This window comes from Phocoena sinus, chromosome 21 (assembly GCF_008692025.1).
Source record: "Phocoena sinus isolate mPhoSin1 chromosome 21, mPhoSin1.pri, whole genome shotgun sequence".
In the NCBI taxonomy this organism is placed as follows: Eukaryota; Metazoa; Chordata; class Mammalia; order Artiodactyla; family Phocoenidae; genus Phocoena; species Phocoena sinus.
Genome location: NC_045783.1, coordinates 30,053,054 through 30,073,247, shown reverse-complemented (window position 1 = coordinate 30,073,247; position 20,194 = coordinate 30,053,054). Strand labels below are relative to the sequence as shown.

Sequence of the window (20,194 nt, the reverse complement as noted above, 5' to 3'; positions counted from 1 at the left end):
TATCTCTAACATGAAAAAGATGGAGCTTGAAAAAGAAAGGAAAACGCAACTTTGTAGGAAATTTATTTGAGAAGAAAAAAATCAAGAAATTATCATTAATATCCTCAGAGATATAAGATGCTACACCCACAAACAAGAGCAGAATCCCATAGAGAACATAGAGCACAAAAAAATTCCTAGAAACTAAAAATATGATAGATGAAACAAAATTCAGTGCAGTTGGAAGATAAAGGTGAGTAAATCCCCCACAAAGTACAGCAAAAAGGCAAAAGATGAAAGTGAAAAGATAAGTAAATCAAAGAACCAGTCTAAGAGATCTCTAACAGAAACAGCAGGAATTCTAGAAAGATGTAACAGAGATTAGGGTAGCAGAGGAGGAAAAGAAACAAACAACAAAACTCAAGAAAATGTTATAGGGCTTAAGGGCAGGAGTCTCCAGAACGAAATGTGCCCAGCAAAGTGGACAAAAACAGACCCACACCAACACCGTACTGTAGAGGGGACAAAAATATCCTACAAGCTTCCAGGAAGAAACACTAAGTTTTAAACAAAGGATCATGAAAACACATTTTTAAATACGCCAGATGGAAAAAAATTACTTCCTATGCACCCTTTTCCAGGAAGCTACTGGGGAACATGCTCTACCAAAATGAGGGAATAAACTGAGAAAGAGAAAGACACAGGCTATGGAAAAAAGGAATCCAACAGAAGGGGTGGAGAGAATCCCCAGGATGAACAGAAGACACCAGAATGAAAGTATGCACCAGGAACGTACAAGTGCTGCAGTCAGAGGGCTCCAGGAACGTGTCTTCAGGAGCCTAAAATTGATAAAATATGTCTGAGCATCTTAAGAGAAGATTTAGACAAATGATGGAGGGTTTGAGGTCAAATCAGTCATAAGCACATAGGCAAACAAAATAAGTATGACAAATGATTCATTCCAGAGAAAACAAGGAGTTGTTCAGGAAAAGAAAAGCAAGCAGTTTACTGCATGACTGAGCTCTGGGCAGCATTTACATAGTATAATAACGTACAACAGAATTACCATGTAAGTGGATTGAGAAACTGGAGGGATCAGAGCTGGGATGTGTGTATGGTAGAGGCAGAGAGACCTAACCTTCATCCTCTACAACAGAAAATCAGTAGAAATGACCTAAAATTGATAAATCAAAAGGGAGCAATACAACTGTGTTATTAAAAAAATATGGAGATAATTTTTTTAAAAAACTCAATTGAAAGTAGTTACTTTTGTAGAAGGAAAAATGGGAGTGGAACCGAAGAGTGATCCTTTTCATAGAATTGACTTTTTTTTAAGATTTTTTTTTTTTGATGTGGACCATTTTTATAAAGTCTTTACTGAATCTGTTACAATATTGCTTCCGTTTTATGTTTTGGTTTTTTGGCCGCGAGGCACGTGGGATCTTAGCTCCCACACCCGGGGTCAAACCCACACCCCCTGCATTGGAAGGTGAAGTCTTAACCACTGGACCGCCAGGAAGTCCCAGAATTGACTCTTTAAACTGCTAACTTCCATAGAATTATTTGAGTCTTCAAACTCATAACTTTTTTAAAAAGAAAAAAAGATGAAAAACTCCAGTCCTCAAGTATCCATCCCCCCAAAAACTTTTTTTAGTGCCAATTTAATCCATATTCTTCAGCTTAAAAAAAATCTTCCCACCTCTAATGGTATTACATTAACCAACTCCAAAACTGTTTTCAAAACCCCGTTTTTCAAAGCACTTAAAAGAATTCCCCACCAACAATGTAGAGACCAGCCCATCTTGCTAATACTTCATTGGGACTTAAATTCATCTAAATATTTACATTGGCGTTTATATTTGGAACAATAGTGGCTTATTATAGAGAACATAGCTGTGTTTAACATGCCAGATCTGGATAACTTTATTCAACATTTTGACACAAATTATCCCCAAAGTAATATTAAACTTAGACACTTTTTAAAAGTCCAGATGTGAAATACCAAAAAAAAATTGAATTCAGTCAAGAGTCAATACTAAGTCAAGAACTGAATCAGATCCACAAAAAATGAATACTATCTTCCTTCTTATATTCACTGTATTTTCTGGCACAGGTTGCAATTTAGTTTTCCTTTCCTTGACACTGGCATTTGGAATCATTTTAGCATGGTTTACACCTTTAAGTTCTAAGTCTGTACTTACCCTGAATATCTTATTATAATTAAAATTATAAATCCAGAAGCAATAGCCCTCCCTTACAGAAAGAATCCAACTAATACATGTAGAAGGAATAAGAGAAACAAAGTCACATTCGAACACCACAGTAGTAACAAGCAAGATCTGCTAGTGGGTACAAAAATGAGTGGGCAAAAGTTTAAGCAGAAACAGGACATTTGCATAGCTCACATTATCTCTAGCAAACATTCAGTCATTACAAAGGAAAACATAGTAAGTTTACAGCAGAGAATCCTAGCAGACGCCACCTCAGGTAGTGGCTAAGGTTAATAACACCAGAAATACATTACCGCATCAGGTGTCAAGATACACTGTCACAGATCGGAGGACGCTATGACGACATGACAACTAAATGCGAGGCAGGATCCTGGATTGGATCCTGAAACAGTGAAAGGACATTAGTGAAAAGACTAGAAAATCCCTACTTTCAAAACTCTCTACTTTAGTTAATAGCATTATATCAAGGCTAATTTCTTAACTTGACAAATGTTCTACAGCTATGTAAGATGTTAATATAAAGGGAAGGTGAGCGAAGAGTATAGAGAAACCGCTGTTTTTGCAACTCTTCAGGAGGTCTAAAATTATCTCAAAACAAAAAAAAACTGTTAAAAAACATACACACACATATATATGTGTGTGTGTATAATGTGTGATTTATAGATAAAAAAATCAAGACCTCAGGGAAATTGGTATCTTGGGCACTCAGTTAAAAAATAGTGTTCTCTCCTGTATTAGTCGTTGTCTCACTGGTTTATGTTAACTTAGCTTTAAGGTTCTCCCCCTTCTAAATATTTAGTTTCAAGTACAACTTTTAAATTTTCATAGAAAAGCCTTTTGTAACATTCCTATATTAGACCAAAAATAAAAATCCTAGAATAAAATTGTCACTATATTATCTCATAAAAACACTCATACCAACCTAAGGCCCGGCCAGTATTTTTACTTTACTTTTTCTCGTCATATAATATGTTTGTATTGGGTTTTTTTTATAAGGAGAGGAGATGGCTGGTGGATTTATTTTCTTGTTAATAGGCCTGGCAGTCAAGAAAAAAAATCACTTGGATATTTTATTAAGAAACAGCAGTTTTTCCAATAACAGATACTGCATACTGGAACTCACTTCAGATGAAAAAAGTAAGTTATCTACCTAAGTCTCTTCTACACGATAGCATAGAGCTACCTGAGCAAATCCAGCTGAGACCCTTTCAATATCCCTTCCTTAAATCTGGCTCTAAAATGACTGTTATTAGTGATGGTAAACATCTTTTTTATAAAATAGGCAATACTGTCTATGCAATTTATTCTAGGGAAACAAAGATAAACATCAAATCTACCTTTAAAAGAAGAACACAATTTCCCACTCTAGCTATGGCTGATTCATTCCCTGAGCATGAATCCTCTTTTACCCTCGTTGTTTCTTACTGTAAACTGAGCAGATACACTGAGCTGGAATCTCCTCATAGGGATCCTGATGGTGACGCTAATATTTTAGATGGAGAACAGCATTCCCAAATGGTTGTATTTATTACTTTTGCAGTTATTATTTCTACGTGCTGTGGCATTTAATTTTTAATCTGTGTTCATCACACTGCTCCATATGCAAGCAGCTGTAGTAAAAAGATAATTAAGGGGGAAGAAAGGAAATTTTAAAGTGGATCTTCATCCAAATACGATTTAGACAGCAAAAAAGGAAATAGCCCCATTTTCATTCCTATACCCATGCCATTTCCAAATTAACCTTCCAATAGTAACACGAAAAATAGAAGTGGTAAAACTCTAACCTAATGATCTATACAAAAAAGGAGACAATCTACCTCAGGAACTCACTACACAGTGCAATATATTCAAGTGGTGAAAAGATACAAATTCATCCAGAACTGCCACACTATCTGGCTGTCAGTATAGTCTCTTGAGTAATTATATCAAACATATTACTACAAAATGTACCAAGAAGTAGAGAATAACACTATATCTGTGAGCTACAAGTAACAAAACAAAACAGAGGTCCAAGAAGGCTAAAGTCCAAGCTATAATTTACACACAAAGTGTACGGTGAAAGCAGTCACAATGTACAAAAATGTGACAAGTAATCCAGATGTTTAAAAAAACAGAGCCTGTTTGTCTCAGACAACATCCAGTCTTATCCGGTAGGTTTCTGATAAGCCTGTTACATAAGGTGGATTTCCCTCCTGCTGATAAGAAGCAGCTTGCAGATACCCATAAATTTCTTAAGGGGTGAGTCTACTTGGCAATACTGATAAACTCCATAGCTTCCTATTACATTCATTGGTCTGAAAACTGAAAACAACTCATAACCCAACTGTTCTTCCAAGTCCTTTACCAGTTTTTCAAGTTTTATATCAAAGGAAAGTTGGAATGTATTGCTTCTTCTCCTCAACAGGCATTTCAAAAAGAGGGTAATTAACCAAAATCAAGAGTTCTTTGGTCAAGTTAGTAACAGGCTTCCCCTTTGTTCTAAATCCCTTCATAATCCTTTTTTTTCCAATTTTTCCAGTATGGCCTGGATTTTACAAACAGCCTCTTTCCTGGCCTGCCGGACAGAGTCCTGGCCCCCAGTTTCAACTGAATCCAGTTCCAAAAGTTCCTTGGTTAGCATTTCTTCCAAAAGCCAGTATGCTTTGTCTGTCTTTTTTCCTACGAACTCTTCTACTTCTTGCTCAAGATACTGGACCTTCTCCAGCACATGTATGATTTTCTTAATACTTGGGGGAGTCCCTTCATCTGAAGATAAACACTCTTCAGGAAGATTATGACTCTGATCTTGATTGCTGGGATGCTCGTTGGAGGCATTACCATACAGCTGAGGCTCAGCAGTATACTGGACTTGGGAATCCAAGAGCTCTGAATTATCATTGTTCACTGTTCCCGAGGACTCGTACTGATGGACGTGGACACTGCAAGGAAAGTTGTGCCGGTTCATGCCTTGATCTGATTGGCTATAGGGGTATGAGGAATCCTTGGAGTAGGAGAGCAAAGAGGGGAAAAAAGCTGTTTTAATGGGGATCCATCAACATCAGATTTGTTAGCCCACATCTTTCACCTGACCAGGAAGGTACATGAAAAGACTCCCCACCCATACAAGTGGACGGCCCTCCTTAATCATCTGAGAATACAGCCCTAAAAAGATAAAAGGCAGAGAATTCCTGAGTATAAAGGCTGGAATCTACCCTGAGACAGGTCATCATCATGAATACCTCATAATCTACCCTTACCACCTCACAATCTGTCCAGTGACTTAATAAATAGGAATTAGTTTTTTCCCCTAAAGAGATAAAACCTGAAGACAAATCTTAAAAAGGAACCTGGCCACAAGCAAATGATGTTCAAGTGTGTGGTTTCATAAAACCATGCAATTTCACATTGGTTTTGTCTTCTGTCAGGAGACTGAGGTAATAAAATCTAATCTTTGATTTTGTCTAACATACCAATGGTATTACAACGAATTTTAGTAAATGAGCATTCTCCTGTCGTTTAAAAAAAGGAATGAACCTAAAACTGCTCTAAAAAATAAAGTCTATTTTAAATAAAAAGTAAACTGGGCTAGGTAAAGCTACAGGTAGTAGCCACCAACATTTTGAAGTTAGTCCCCATTTAACACAGACCAATGCAGAAAAAGTTCCACGCTGTGCTCTCTTAATTACCCAGACATTAAGAGGACAACGTCTAGAAGCCTCCTACCTTGGGCTGTGGGGCTGGGGGGGAAGGAGGTGGCCGAGGAGAGCCACTGCTCGGCCATGATGAAGCGCTCTCACTCACGTAGAGACTCCCAGGTGGTGCTGAGGGGGCAGCTGAAGGCCAGGGGTAACGGGCTCCCATGCCATAAGCACCCGGAGGAGCCCAGGAGTCCCCCTGGGATCGTACAGTTGGTCCTGGTTGTGGAACACTACGATTACCATCCCCATAAGGATAATGGGGCACGCTCATTCCAGGGTTCTAGATTGAGAGGAAGGAAATACACTGGTCATTGCTAAAAAACACTTAAAGAAGTAATGAAAATATTCTAGTGTAAACAGACTCAGAGATGCTTCCCCTTGGCTTAACAGGGTATATTTTAGCTGCTATGGGACTAACTGTAGTATTTCTAATGAGTTGCAAATATTTTCTCCAAACCTAAAAAAGCTTCGTTCCAAAGATATCAGGGGCAGATTTGGTGACCATCAAACTCAGAAAAATAGGGCCTAAACTTCAGTGGCTGAAGCACAGCGTAAGTCTGTCCCACAGATACTATAAATAAATGGACCCATATGCTATAAGGAAGCACAAATAAAGACATACTAGAACTCTCCTTGACGTGAACAGAGAAATAAACATGGGATCATTCATAGAATATTAAAAAATATAAACCTAACCTTTTGGGCTTCCCTGGTGGCACAGTGGTTAAGAATCCGCCTGCCAATGCAGGGGACACGGGTTCGAGCCCTGGTCCAGGAAGATCCCACATGCCGCGGAGCAACTAAGCCCCTGCACCACAACTACTGAGCCTTTGCTCTAGAGCCCGCGAGCCACAACTACTGAGCCCGCATGCCACATGTACTGAAGCCCACGTGCCTAGAGCCCGTGCTCCGCAACAAGAGAAGCCACCGCAATGAGAAGCCCACGCACCGCAACGAAGAGTAGCCCCCGCTCTCAGCAACTAGAGAAAAGCCCACACGCAGCAACAAAAACCCAACGCAGCCATAAATAAATATATTTATTTTTTAAAAACCCCAAAAAACCTAACCTCTTGAAGTGAACAGAAAAAAAAACTTGGTACCATTCATTAATATGAAAAAATAAAAACACAACAGATGAATGCTCACCTGTGAAGCAGGATATCCTGGAACCTGCCCCCTAAGAGGGGCTGCTTCAGTCTGGCAGTCCTGCTGGGGATACATCCAAGGAGAGACTGGGGTTGGGCTGTTGCCAGGTGAACGGTAAGTGCTTGGAACCTCTGTGGAGTAATTGGTCTGAGCATACCCAGATGTGTAATAAGCCCCTGGGTATGGGGCAGTATTTGTCCCAGGGCCAGTGGGGTATGGTGGGCCATATGCTCCATTTGTATAAGAATTCAAACTCTATAAAAAAGCAAAGTTGGGAGAAAAAAAACATGAATGAGTAGATGAGCTGAAATGCCCTCACTTCGAAAACTTTGAGAAGAAAGGAGATCAGTAACTAATGAAAATATGAACTACCTAAGCAACCGTTGAGGTATTCTTTCATATATTATAATCATATACATATATTAAACTCAGATTATCACCTTAGAGTCTTTGTCATAACAATGGGTATATTGTGATGAAGGATGAAGTGATGGCCTTTAGTGCTTCTCAGCCATTTCCATAAGTGCACCTAACAATTGCACCTAACGGCAGGGAACTTGTCCCCACAAACTGAAGAGGGTGTTCCGGGAAACCTGGGAGAATGGCGAGAGAAAGAAGAAAGTAACCATAATACAACAGAAAGAAAAAAAGACCACAGAGAAAGACCTAGCCCTGCCATTGGCTTTGTGTTTACCCTCTCTGAGCTTTAGTTTCTCCAGCAGGAAAATGGAAATCATAAACATATCTTGCAGGGTTATTGTAAAAATTAATGAGATGACATATATAAAATGCTTAGTATAGTGTCTGGCACGTAGTATGCTCAACGATTTGCAATTTTTATAATACAAATTGTCGTTAGTATTAATGTGGCAAGGTCAGGAAACGAACCCAGATCTGACTCCAAGCCCATGTGCTTTGTATTGATACTATCCTACTCTGCTTCCCCAAATGATAACAGCAGACAAATTCCTCATATACTGCTTACTGCAGTTCTACGTCACCTACCCAGACTATCACTGACACCCAGAATCCTCAGTTTAGTAATCCAAACAAGATTAAAGCTAAACTCTAAACGATTACCTTAGCGTTTTCTATTAATTTCTACTTTACCTTGTTAAAATGGTAAAAACAGAATCAAGTTTTCCTGGACTCATCCTTCTAAAACTAGACAATCTTTCCCATTTTAGGTAGAAGAATAAGAATCTTGTGATATTAACTAGACTTATCATGGTGATCATTTCACAGTGTATACAAATATCGAATCATTATGCTGTACATCTGAAACTAACATTATATGTCAATTATACCTCAATTAAAAAAAAAAGAATCCTGATATCTTCTACAGTTGTTAATGACTGAAGAAAATGAAATTTAAATTTGATGCCAAATCTACCACAACAAAAAGAGGGGTAGATTGAAGTGGGAAGGAGGGCATAATTCTGTGGAAAATAAATTCTTAGCCACAGTTTTATAGCAAGAGGATAAAAGACAGGCTACTATCACCACACGGCCAAAGAATTCCGTGCAGGGACAGGGGTGAGGGAAAATCCAGCCAGGCATTCCTTGAGCAGCCACTGTGAGGCTAATCAAGTCTTCTGCCTACGGGCAGCTGTGCCTGACCAAACAATCCCTTATGCAACATACACAGCTGAAGACTTAAGATTAAAAAAAAATCATGCGACTTTTTGTACTGTTATTCAAATTCTAGAAATCCTTCCTAAGGAAATTATTCAACTAGAGAAAAAATTATAGGCATGAATTTGTTCATCACAGCATGATTCACCATCACGCAGAATTATAAAGAACCTAACCGTCCTGTACTGATGGAATGATTAAGTAGACTATGGGTTATTCATTGAGGAAATTTTATTCTGTCTTAAAAACTCACTGTTAGGGACTTCCCTGGTGGCGCAGTGGTTAAGAATCCGCCTGCCAATGCAGGGGACACGGGTGTGAGCCCTGGTCCAGGAAGATCTCACGTGCCGCGGAGCAACTAAGCGCTTGCACCACAACTACAGAGCCTGCCCTCTAGAGCCCGCGAGCCACAACTACTGAGCCATCGTGCCACAACTACTGAAGCCCGCGTGCCTAGAGCCTGTGCTCCTCAACAAGAGAAGCCCACGCATCTTAACGAAGAGTAGCCTGCACTCACCACAACTAGAGAAAGCCCGTGCACAGCAACGAAGACCCAACGCAGCCAAAAAAAGAAATAATAAAATTAATTAATTAATTTTAAAAAACTCACTGTTAGAACTGACCAGACATCTAATGATATCAAAGAATTATTGGGGGGTTTTTCCCTTTAAGTTTTAATAATGGCATTGCGGTAATATCTTTAAAACTTCCTTATATCTTAAAGATACATGCTTAAGTATTTACAAAAGACATAACATGATGTCTGGAATTTGCTTCAAAATACTCTAAGGATATATAAGTGAAACATGATGGCCATGTATTGATACCTGTTGAAGCTGAGTAATGGGTACATGGGAGATTATTGCACTATTCTTGTTACTTTGGATTATGTTTGAAAATTTTCTTACTATTAAAAGAAAGTTTCTGTTATTTCACCCTATAACATGTAAAGTACATACGATAAATGAAAAGTCATATTAAAAGGCATATGTAAAATGAGTTGTCATATTAAAAGACAAATGTAAAGCTGTGTAAATATGATAGGGGAAAGGCTGAAAACAAAGTTACCAAAATATGGATATATTAGGATGACAGAATTAGTCTTTTTTCTCCCTTTTATCTCCCAAATGTTTAGTAATAAAGTTGTATTTTATAGTAAAAAAAAATATGCTATTAAAAATGTCATGATGGGTTGGGCTTCCTTGGTGGCGCAGTGGTCAAGAGTCCGCCTGCCAATGCAGGAGACACAGGTTCGTGCCCCGGTCTGGGAAGATCCCACATGCCGCGGAGTGGCTGGGCCCGTGAGCCATGGCCGCTGAGCCTGTGCGTCCGGAGCCTATGCTCCGCAATGGGAGAGGCCACAACAGTGAGAGGCCCGTGTACCGCAAAAAAAAAAAAAAAAAAAAATGTCATGATGGGTTCGATCCCTGGTCGGGGAAGTAAGATCCAGCATGCAGTGAGGTGCAGCCAAAAAAAAAAAAAAAGTCATGAAATCCCAAGTATGTCTAGAAACTGGTGGGCTGCTTGGACCATAGCTACTTCCATCTATGTCCAAGTAGACTACTTTCATGAAGGGAAACTTGTATCTAAGGACAGCAAGCTGTGATTTGAAACTTGTCAGCTGACATGGCAACAGAAAATCTGAAACTGAGCAACTGCAAGAAGAATTAAACAAAATCTTTGATAGTCACTGAATTTCTGTAGAAGTCTCATTCTGGATTCCAGAAGAAATCAAGAGACTGGAGTTCTTAAAACTCAAAAAACATCCCAAGTGCTGCTCTTGTTCTAGGGGTAAATGTAAATATGACTTAGCATTTAAAAGTCAAAATCATGTCACATCATATGATGTCTCATTGCAAAAGCTAAAGATTATTCAGGAGGTAACACTTCTTCCAAAAGTTGGTTTTACAATTGACGGACTGTTTATAGATGTAGAATCCAAAGAGGAGAAAACTGATCAGGTCTCTCACTCAGAAAGTGATATACTTGTTCAACGGATTCCCTTTCCATTTGATACATGAATATCAAACAGCACACAGACCCAATCCAAGTGGGAAAAAAACCTTTTTTTCCATTAGCAACACCACAATTCTTCCTGCTGTGCTTATCTTGAAAAACATGGAAGGCTTCACCACAAAAGTACTCCAAGACTTCATAATTATCAGCAGTCGACATCAACTTGAGTTTCTACTAATACTCGTTTCTGGAATTGCCAAATCTATTATCATCCACTGGTTACTTCCTCATGCAGTATCTCTCCTTATAGAACTATTCCAATTTTTGTCTCATAGGAGCTCCAAACCACAGTACTTAATAAGCTGTATTTTACAACCCAGGTCCCCTTTAAGTTAAATGAAAAGGTGTTATAGGTTCTGATGAAAGTCCTTTTGTATCATGATTTCTCAATTCAGAACATTATAAGAGGACTTCAGTTTTGTTTCTTAGAGCATTTCTATTCCCAGGCACTCAGTGTTCTGTGGTGTGATCTCCCAGAACCCAAGAGAATTAGCTTCTTTATCAGAAAATCAATGTGAAAACATCCGTCTTTCATCCTTTAGATACGTGGAAAAGAAGCTTTAGAAAAACAAGTTGCATTCATGACCAATGAGAGGATTTTAAACAAAAACACCCCACCACAATCATCACTAGAGAAGCTGTGTATTTATCATGCTTTTCCCAAGTACCCACTGGGTCAATGGATCAGAGCTACAACATGCATGTTTACAAACGATCAGCGTCGGAAGAACATATGTTAGCCTTGCAGTTGCTACAGACGTTGACTAAGGATGAGCTTATGATCTTAGTTCAGAACTGTTCAAAGTTTTTAAGTCTTCTGAAGAGTAGCCTGGCAGCATAGCAAAGAAAATAAAGGAGTTCTTGGCCCAGCTTCAAAGCCCTGATACAGAGGCCAAAGAGAAAGAAAATACTACTGGGGCTTCAGAAGACAGTCCTTGATACAAATGAAGGCGTTAAAAGCAAACAAGAAGCAATCTTAGTTTGAAGAACTCAGAAAATACCTCATGAATTTCATCAACAGTCTGGTGAGCCCAAATCTTCTGTCCTGAGCTGGTTTACTTCATACTGCCTAAACCTGCTCCACAGACCGTCCGACATGCTCCTCAACAATCCTTACTATTAGCTGAAAATGAGGAAAGCTGTATTTCAAAGACTGTCCCCTGTTCCTGCGTAGCACATAGACTGCACCTGAACACAACAGGCTAATCAGCTTTGGGGACTGCTCAGGGGCCCTCCCAACATTCATCAATTCTGAAGAAACGGATATAAATTCCACATTACCGGGGGAAAGTGCATGAAATTACGCACTCCCGGTTTATAAGAGAAGACTGATCATGTGGCAAAGCTAACATGAGGCGGCAGATAGAAGGCAAAGGAGGGAAACCATTCAATTTTTAAAAAAGGAAACCAGTCATATCTACATACCACTACAGGAGTCTGTTTTGGTCAGAAGATAAATGTATAATCCCCATGTGATGCTTCACCAGAAAATACACGTGTGCCAATCCCATACAAGCATATGTCTAGACACCTTTGGGTTTAGAATCCAATTTTTTTTTTTTTTTTGCGGTATGCGGGCCTCTCACTATTGTGGCCTCTCCCGTTGCGGAGCACAGGCTCCGGACGCGCAGGCTCAGTGGCCATGGCTCACGGGCCCTGTCACTCTGCGGCATGTGGGATCTTCCCGGACCAGGGCACGAACCCGTGTCCCCTGCATCGGCAGGCGGACTCTCAACCACTGCGCCACCAGGGAAGCCCAGAATCCAACAATTTTTGTATCTAAAAGCTCTCTCAGATTATTGCTGTTGCTTTCAAAAAGTCATCACTAAATTAAAAGTGAATCTTTCTTGAATATATGTAATATACACATGTAATAAATGCCTTTATCTAAGGGGGAGAAATGTCATCTCCAAAAATAATCTTTTTTAAAAAAAATATGTTGACTCCCTTTTTTTTTTTGGCTGTGTTGGGTCTTCGTTGCTGCGTGCGGGCTTTTTTCTAGTTGAGGCAAGCAGGGGCTACTCTTCGTTGTAGGGCGTGGGCTTCTCATTGCGGTGGCTTCTATCGTTGCGGAGCATGGGCTCTAGGAGCGTGGGCTTCAGTAGTTGTGGCGCGTGGGCTCAGTAGTTGTGGCTCACGGGCTCTAGAGCGCAGGCTCAGTAGTTGTGGCACACGGGCTTAGTTGCTCTGCAGCATGTGGGATCTTCCCAGACCAGGGCTCGAACCCGTGTCCCTGCATTGGCAGACGGATTCTTAACCACTGCACCACCAGGGAAGTCCCCAAAAATAATCTTTATCAATAGGAACAACTGATGAAATCAGACAAATTAACATTGCTGAGAAAAACTGTGACTCATGACTTTGGGTTCTGTCTTCCTCTTACATTAACTGTAAAAGTAATACCTGCTACTCTCCAAATTGATCTATATGCAATCTCAATGAAAATCCCAGCTGCCTTTTGTGCTGAAATTGAAAAGTTCATTTCCTCATTGGCAACCACTGTGAAAAGTAATTTGGCTATATTAAATAAAGATGTACGTATCCAAACCCACCAATTCCATACATGAGGGAAATGCTCGTCTCATATGTTGTACAATAGAAAAGAGAAAAACAATGTTGAGTTAAAGAAAAGCAAGTTGCAGGAGAATGCTAGTATGAAACCACTTATATCAAGTTTAAAATCATGTTAAATAATACTATACAAATGCATATACAAGTAGTAAAAGCATAAAAACACATATGAGACAATATAACTTTAAGAAATGGAAAGAAGTATTATATGGGGCTTCAACTGTATTTATTTTACTTCTTTTTAAAAATCTGAAACTTAAAAACTGACAAAGCTAGGAGCTAGATAAAAAAAGATGTACATATTTTCTATACTCTTTCAGAATGCTTGAAATATTTTAAATTTAATATTTGTCATAAGAAGTCAAAATTTTTAACAACAAAAGCAAAGGCAACAAAACAAAAGCAAAATTAAAAAGTGGGATTACATCAAACTAAAAAGCTTCTACACAGCAAAGGAAACCATCAACAAAAGGAAAGGCAGGGCTTCCCTGGTGGTGCAATGGTTAAGAATCCACCTGCCAATTCAGGGGACACGTGTTCGAGCCCTGGTCTGGGAAGATCCCACATGCCACAGAGCAACTAAGCCCGTGCGCCACAACTACCGAGCCTGTGCTCTAGAGCCCGTGAGCCACAACTACTGAGCCCACGCGCCTAGAGAAGCCACAGCAATGAGAAGCCTGCACACTGCAATGAAGAGTAGCCCACACACTGCAACGAAGAGTAGCCCTCGCTCACCGCAAGTAGAGAAAGTCCGCAGCCAGCAACGAAGACCCAACGCAGCCAAAAAAAAATTTATTAAATAAGTAAATTTAAAAAATAAAAAAAAGAAAGAAAGGCAACCTACTGAATGGAAGAAAATACCTGCAAATCATATATCTGATAAGGTAAGGAGTTAATATATAAAGAACTCATACAACTCAATAGCAAAAAAATCAAACAATCTGATTTAAAAAATGGGCAGCGGATCTGAATAGACATTTTTCCAAAGACATACAAGATGGCCAACGGGTACATGAAAAGGTACTCAACATCACTAATCATCAGGAAGTGCAAATCAAAACCACAATGACATACGACCTCACACCGGTTAGAATGGCTATTCTCAAAAAGACAAGAAATAAGTATTGGATGAGAATGTTGAGAAAAGGAAACCCTTGTGTACTGTTGATGGGAATGGAAACTGGTACAGCTACTGTGAAAAACAGTATGGAGGTGCCTCAAAAAATTAAAAACAGAATTTTCATATGATCCAGCAATTCCACTTCTGGGAATATATTCACGGGAAACAAAAACACTAACTCGAAAAGATATCTGCACCCCATGTTCACTGCGGCACTATTTTACAACAGCCAAGACATGGAAACACCCTAAGTGTCCATCGCTGGATGAATGGATGAAGATAATGTGATATATGTGTATATATATATATATATATATATATATATATATATATATATATACACACACACACAATGGAGTATTATTCAACCATAAAAGAGAAGGAAATCTTGCCATTGGGACAACATGGATGGACCTTGAGGGCATTATGCTAAATGAAATGTCAGACACAGACAAATACCATAAGATCTCATTTATATGTGGAATCTAAAAAAAACCAACTCATAGATACAGAAAACAGACTGGTGGTTGCCAGAGGTGGAGCAGTGGGCTGGGGTGCAGGAACGGGTAAAGAGGGTCAAAAGGTACAAATTTCCAGCTATAAAATAAGTAAATCATAGGATGTAATGTACAGCCTGGTAACTATAGTTAACATATTGTACTGTAATGTTTGAAAATTACTAAGAGAGTATATCTTAAAAGTTTTCATCACAAGAAAACAAAACTTTGCAACTGTATGGTGACAGATGTTAACTAGACTTCTGTGGTGATCATTTTGGAAAGTATACAAATATTGAACCTTTACACTGTACACCTGAAACTAATATAATGTTATATGTCAATTATAGCTCCATAAAAGGTCAAATTTTTAGAAATAAGTACATTTTGCGTTTGTTGTTTCCAGGTCCTGAGAAATAATCTATCATGCATCAAGCTACCTTTGCTATAGGTAGTATCTGCCTAGATATTTCCTTATCTCTGAGCTAAAAACATTAAAATGATTAAGATAGAGTGCATTATATAACAAAAGCCCACACACCTTCACTATGAAATCTCCACAGGTTCTGAAAATAAATCGATTCATTAAGAAAAATTCAGAAAGTCTGTCAATTTTAGACCCTACCTGGCCTTGCATTTCCGGTCTTACAGGATAAGTACTTGGGTAAGGAGCCCGAGGTCGGGCAGGAGAATTCCAATAGTTGGAATTGTAGCTAGGATATGGTGGCTGCTCCTAAGGACAAAAAGGAAAATAGATTCACTTTTACTAACATCCTTACATCATTCTGAAAAGTTGATAGAGGCAGGTATAAGTATCGAAAAAAAATAGGCAATAGACAAAAAGCAATGGAACCCCACTCTAAAATCACTCATTATTAAAATTGATGCAGATACATGGTCAATCACTTGCCCTAGAACAAAGCAAATATTAACTATTCTTGTGCATTATGACAATTATAACAAATGATTTGTCTACTGTGTCAAGTTAATTAGCAAAACCAGAGACATTCAATTCCTTTATCCCTCTCCAATCACTAAGCCATCACTAATTAATTTAATTAGTGCAGCACAATTGTAGTTCTTTGCCATTGTTAAGAAGAGTAGTATAATACTTACCTATCTCAACAACTTTGAAACTTGAAGTAATATTTTAATACTAAACTTTACTTAAAATGCATACACCTTCAATACTCAACTTCTTTGCCTGGCCACACCCTAGTTTTTTCATATTCCTGTACTTTCTGCTATGGCTAAGGTTTCTGCTGGCAGCCCACAACTAACTCGGGATCAGGAATTACGTAGAATAATTACCACTCCAAGGAGAAAATCTAGCTATGGCATTAATCTCTGCAGCTTTCATTTTACCTCAAAAAGTTAGTGTCATCATTTTCAATAAGCCAATACACTCTGATAAGAAACTAGATCAACTCAAAACTTTTCAGGCTGTTTTAATATATACATTTGTCATCCCATAAGTTGAGTTATTTTGCTCTGAGCTTTATAGTTTAATTTTAAGCTTAAAGAGGATATTCAAATCTTCAAATATGGTTTCACAAAGAAATTCACTGGCAGTTGTAGTCTCTGAGAATTTAATTATCACCATCTGAGCTTAACTGCACTACTTACCAGTTTCATAATACTTTGTTTTCAAAGCATGCAATTATTCCACATGACATTATACAAGCTGGGCAAGTAACATCTCCCTTACATAATACAGCAACTAGAGCAATATAGAAACTAGCAACTTCAGATCCTAACAACCAAATTTCTCAATCAGGCAAATTCCCCTGACTAATCCCCCTGCTTCCCCCGGTTAAGTGGTATTTGACTAATTAATTGATTTCTCTCTACCAAGAATCTGAATCTTAATTAAAGAGGTGAAAAGACCAGAGTTGAAGCTGACTCACTCCAGCAGTGGTGAACTAACACCTAAATCCCCAGAACTTCCTTGGTTTCTGTCCTTTTCTACTGATCTTCCGAAGTACCCCACACATTTTTACTACCTCTCCACCCACCTTATCCTCACTCCTTCCTTACTCAGCTTCTCAACACCTTAAATCCCTTACCACTCTTTCCCTCGGATGTTCTCACGTGCAAAACCTAACCCAGTTTAAACCCAATTATCCACTGGTTCCACATCTGTACTTCACCTAAATATTGGTGCAGAGAAACACAAGCTCTCTGGTTTCACACAAGCAGACACTCAGCACTGCCTAGCAACTACACCACACTTCCTCAGCATGTTCATCCCACTCACAGAACAACTATTTCACCTTCTTGTCCCCTCAAATCTCCAGTATCCTCTTATCCTACCCCCTCATTTTTCAACTGATAACTTTATCTCATATTATACTTAATATGAATTGAATTGGAAGAACAGGTATAAATTCACATATTTTTAAAATGTAATTTAAACTTGTATGCAAAACAAACAAATATGGCTAAGTGACAGCATGCCAGTTTTAAACAAAGGATTTAGGAATTAATGCACATTCTAGGAACCCATTTGCACTCCTGCCCTCCACCATGGGCTAGCATATCCCATATAGGAGCTGTCATTTCAGCCTGAGTCCCAGAAAGAACAAAACACATGAACAAACTTGAACCCAACCCAGAACCTGGAGATGAGCCCCTGCAGCGACATCACAGAACAAAAGCAAGAAATAAATATTCATTGTTGTAAGCCGCAACTCTTGGAGTTGTTTTCTACTACAGGAAAAATCAACTGATGAGATAACTAAACATCAAATTGGTAACATAACCATACAGAAAAAAGAATTATTTCTAATGACTTTTGAATCATCTTACTTTGTACACACTTAGTGGAATATATTCTAAAGACCAGATGAACTGCGAAGAAACCTAAACTGCATCCATTAGGGAACTGTTAGTCATAACATTGATATTATTATTTGTATTAACAGCTTTATTGAGATATAATTCACTACCATACAATTCGCTCATTTTAAGTTGTCGAAGTCAATGATTTTTAGTATATCCATAGAGACATGTGTGATCATCACCACAACCAATTTTAGAACATTTCAAAACCTGAAAAAGAAACACTGTTCCCTTTAGTTATACCCTCCTATCTGCCATTCCCACAGCACTACACCACCACTAATCTACTTTCTATCTCTATAGATTTGCCTACTCTGGGTATTTCATATAAATGGAACCATATAATATGTGATATCTGGTAACTGGCTTCTTTCACTTAGCATGTTTTTGAGGGTCAGCTATGTTGTAGCATGTATCAGAGCTTCATTCCTTTTTGTAGCCAAAAAATATTCCATTGTATACAAATATCACATTTTGCTTATCCATTCTGGGCATTTGGATTGTTGCCACTTTTTGGCTATTATGAATAATGATGCTATAAACATTCATAAATAACATTTTATGTGGACATATGTTTTCAGTTCTCTTGGCTATATACCTAGAAGCGGAATTGCTGGGTCATACAGTTAACTCTAACAATTTTAAAAACTGGCATTTGTTTTCCAAAGAAGCTGCACCATTTTATATTCCCATCAGCTAAGTATAAGGGTTCTAATTTCTCCATCTCCTCACCAATACCTGTATTTTTCTGTGGTTTTGCTTGTTTTTATAGTCATCCTAGTGTGTGTGAAGTCATATCTCACTGTGATTTTTATCTGCAGTTCCCTGAGGACCAGTGATGTTGAGCATTTCTTCATGTGCTCATTGGCCATTTGCACACCTTCTTTAGAGAACTGTCTATTCAGATGTTTTGCCCATTTTTAAATTGGGTTATTTATATTTTTGTTGTTCAGTCTTAAGGGCTCTTTATATATTCTAGATACAAGTCCCTTTTCTGATATCTGATTTGCAAGCATTTTCTTCCTTTTCTTTTCTTGATCGTGTCCCTTGAATTATAAAAGTTCTTAATTTTGACGAAGTCCAATTTGTCTATTTTTTATTCTGCTGGTTGTGCTTTTGGCGTCTTATCTAGGAAACCATTGCCAAATCCAAAGAAATGAAGATTTATCCCTATGTTTTCTTCTAAGAGTTTTACAGTTTTAGTTCTTACATTTAGGTCTATGACCTATTTTGAGTTAATTTTTTAAATATTATTTATTTTTTGGCTGCATCGAGTCTTAGCTGCGGCACGTGAGGTCTTTCCCTGTGGTACGCCAGCTCCTCGTTGTGGTGCGTGGGCTTCTCTCTAGTTGTGGCGCACAGACTCCTCTCTAGTTGTGGGCTCCAGAGTGCATGGGCTCTGTAGTTGTGGCACTTGGGCTCTCTAGTTGTGGCACGCAGGCTCAGCTGCCCCACAGCATGTTGGATCTTAGTTCCCTGACCAGGGATCGAACTGGCGTCCACTGCATTGCAAGATGGATTCTTAACAACTGGACCACCAGGGAAGTCCCTTGAGTTAATTTTTACATATGGTATAAGGGTCCAACTTTATTCTTTGTATGTGGCTATCCAGTCGTCATGGTACCATATGTTGTGCCATAGACTTTTCCCTCCATTGAATGGTCTTAGCATCCTTGTCAAAAACCAATTGATGGGCTTCCCTGGTGGTGCAGTGGTTAAGAATCTGCCTGCCAATGCAGGAGACACGGGTTTGAGCCCTGGTCCGGGAAGATCTCACAAGCCATGGAGCAACTAAGCCCGTGTGCCACAAGTACTGAGCCTGTGGTCTAGAGTCCGTGAGCCACAACAACTGAAGCCCATATGCCTAGAGCCCGTGCTCCGCAACAAAAGAAACCACCGCAATAAGAAGCCCACGCACCGCAATGAAGAGTAGCCCCCCATGCACCACAACTAGAGAAAGCCCACGCACAGCAACGAAGACCCAATGCAGCCAAAAATAAATATAAGTAAAATAAATAAATTTTTAAAATATCAGCTGACCATAGACACTCTCAATTCTATTCCATGTAGACATATAGGTTATGTATGCCTTTTAATTTTTTTCTTGCCTGGTTGCCCTTGCTAGAACCTTCAGTATAATACTGAATAGAAGTGGCAAGAGCAGGTGTCCTTGTCTTGTTCCTGATCTTAAGGGAAAGCATCCAGTCTTTCATCATTAAATATGAGGTTGGCTGTGGGTGTTTCACAGATGTCTTTTATCAGGTTGAGGAAATTTCCTTGAATTCCTAAAGTGTTTTTATCATGAAAACGTTTTGGATTTTGTCAAATGCTTTTTCCACATCTACTGAGGTAATCATAGGGGTTTTGTTTTTTATTTGAATGATATGGTGTATTACATTAATTGATTTTCAGATATTAAACCAACCGTGCATTCCTGGAATAAATCCTATTAGGTCATGGTACATAATTCTTTTTATACAT

General features: G+C 38.8%; 1 protein-coding gene and 1 pseudogene across 3 annotated transcripts in view; one reads left to right on the top strand and one right to left on the bottom strand.

Moving 5' to 3' along the window:
• Positions 1 to 3,788: 3,788 nt before the first annotated feature.
• BAG4 (BAG cochaperone 4) overlaps positions 3,789 to 20,194 on the bottom strand; it is a 28,584-nt gene continuing 12,178 nt past the window's right edge. Inside the window, exons 2-5 of one of the 3 annotated variants that reach the window (XM_032618281.1) lie at positions 15,498 to 15,605; positions 7,034 to 7,288; positions 5,913 to 6,167; positions 3,789 to 5,190 (exon numbers count right to left, since the gene is read on the bottom strand). In XM_032618281.1, the coding sequence (XP_032474172.1) occupies positions 4,699 to 5,190; positions 5,913 to 6,167; positions 7,034 to 7,288; positions 15,498 to 15,605 (1,110 nt within the window). In that variant the 3' untranslated portion in view covers positions 3,789 to 4,698. The remainder of the gene's footprint in view (positions 5,191 to 5,912; positions 6,168 to 7,033; positions 7,289 to 15,497; positions 15,606 to 20,194) is intronic. The other 2 variants (XM_032618283.1, XM_032618282.1) reach the window with 2 other exon arrangements.
• Positions 10,553 to 12,154, top strand: LOC116746875 (annotated as a pseudogene).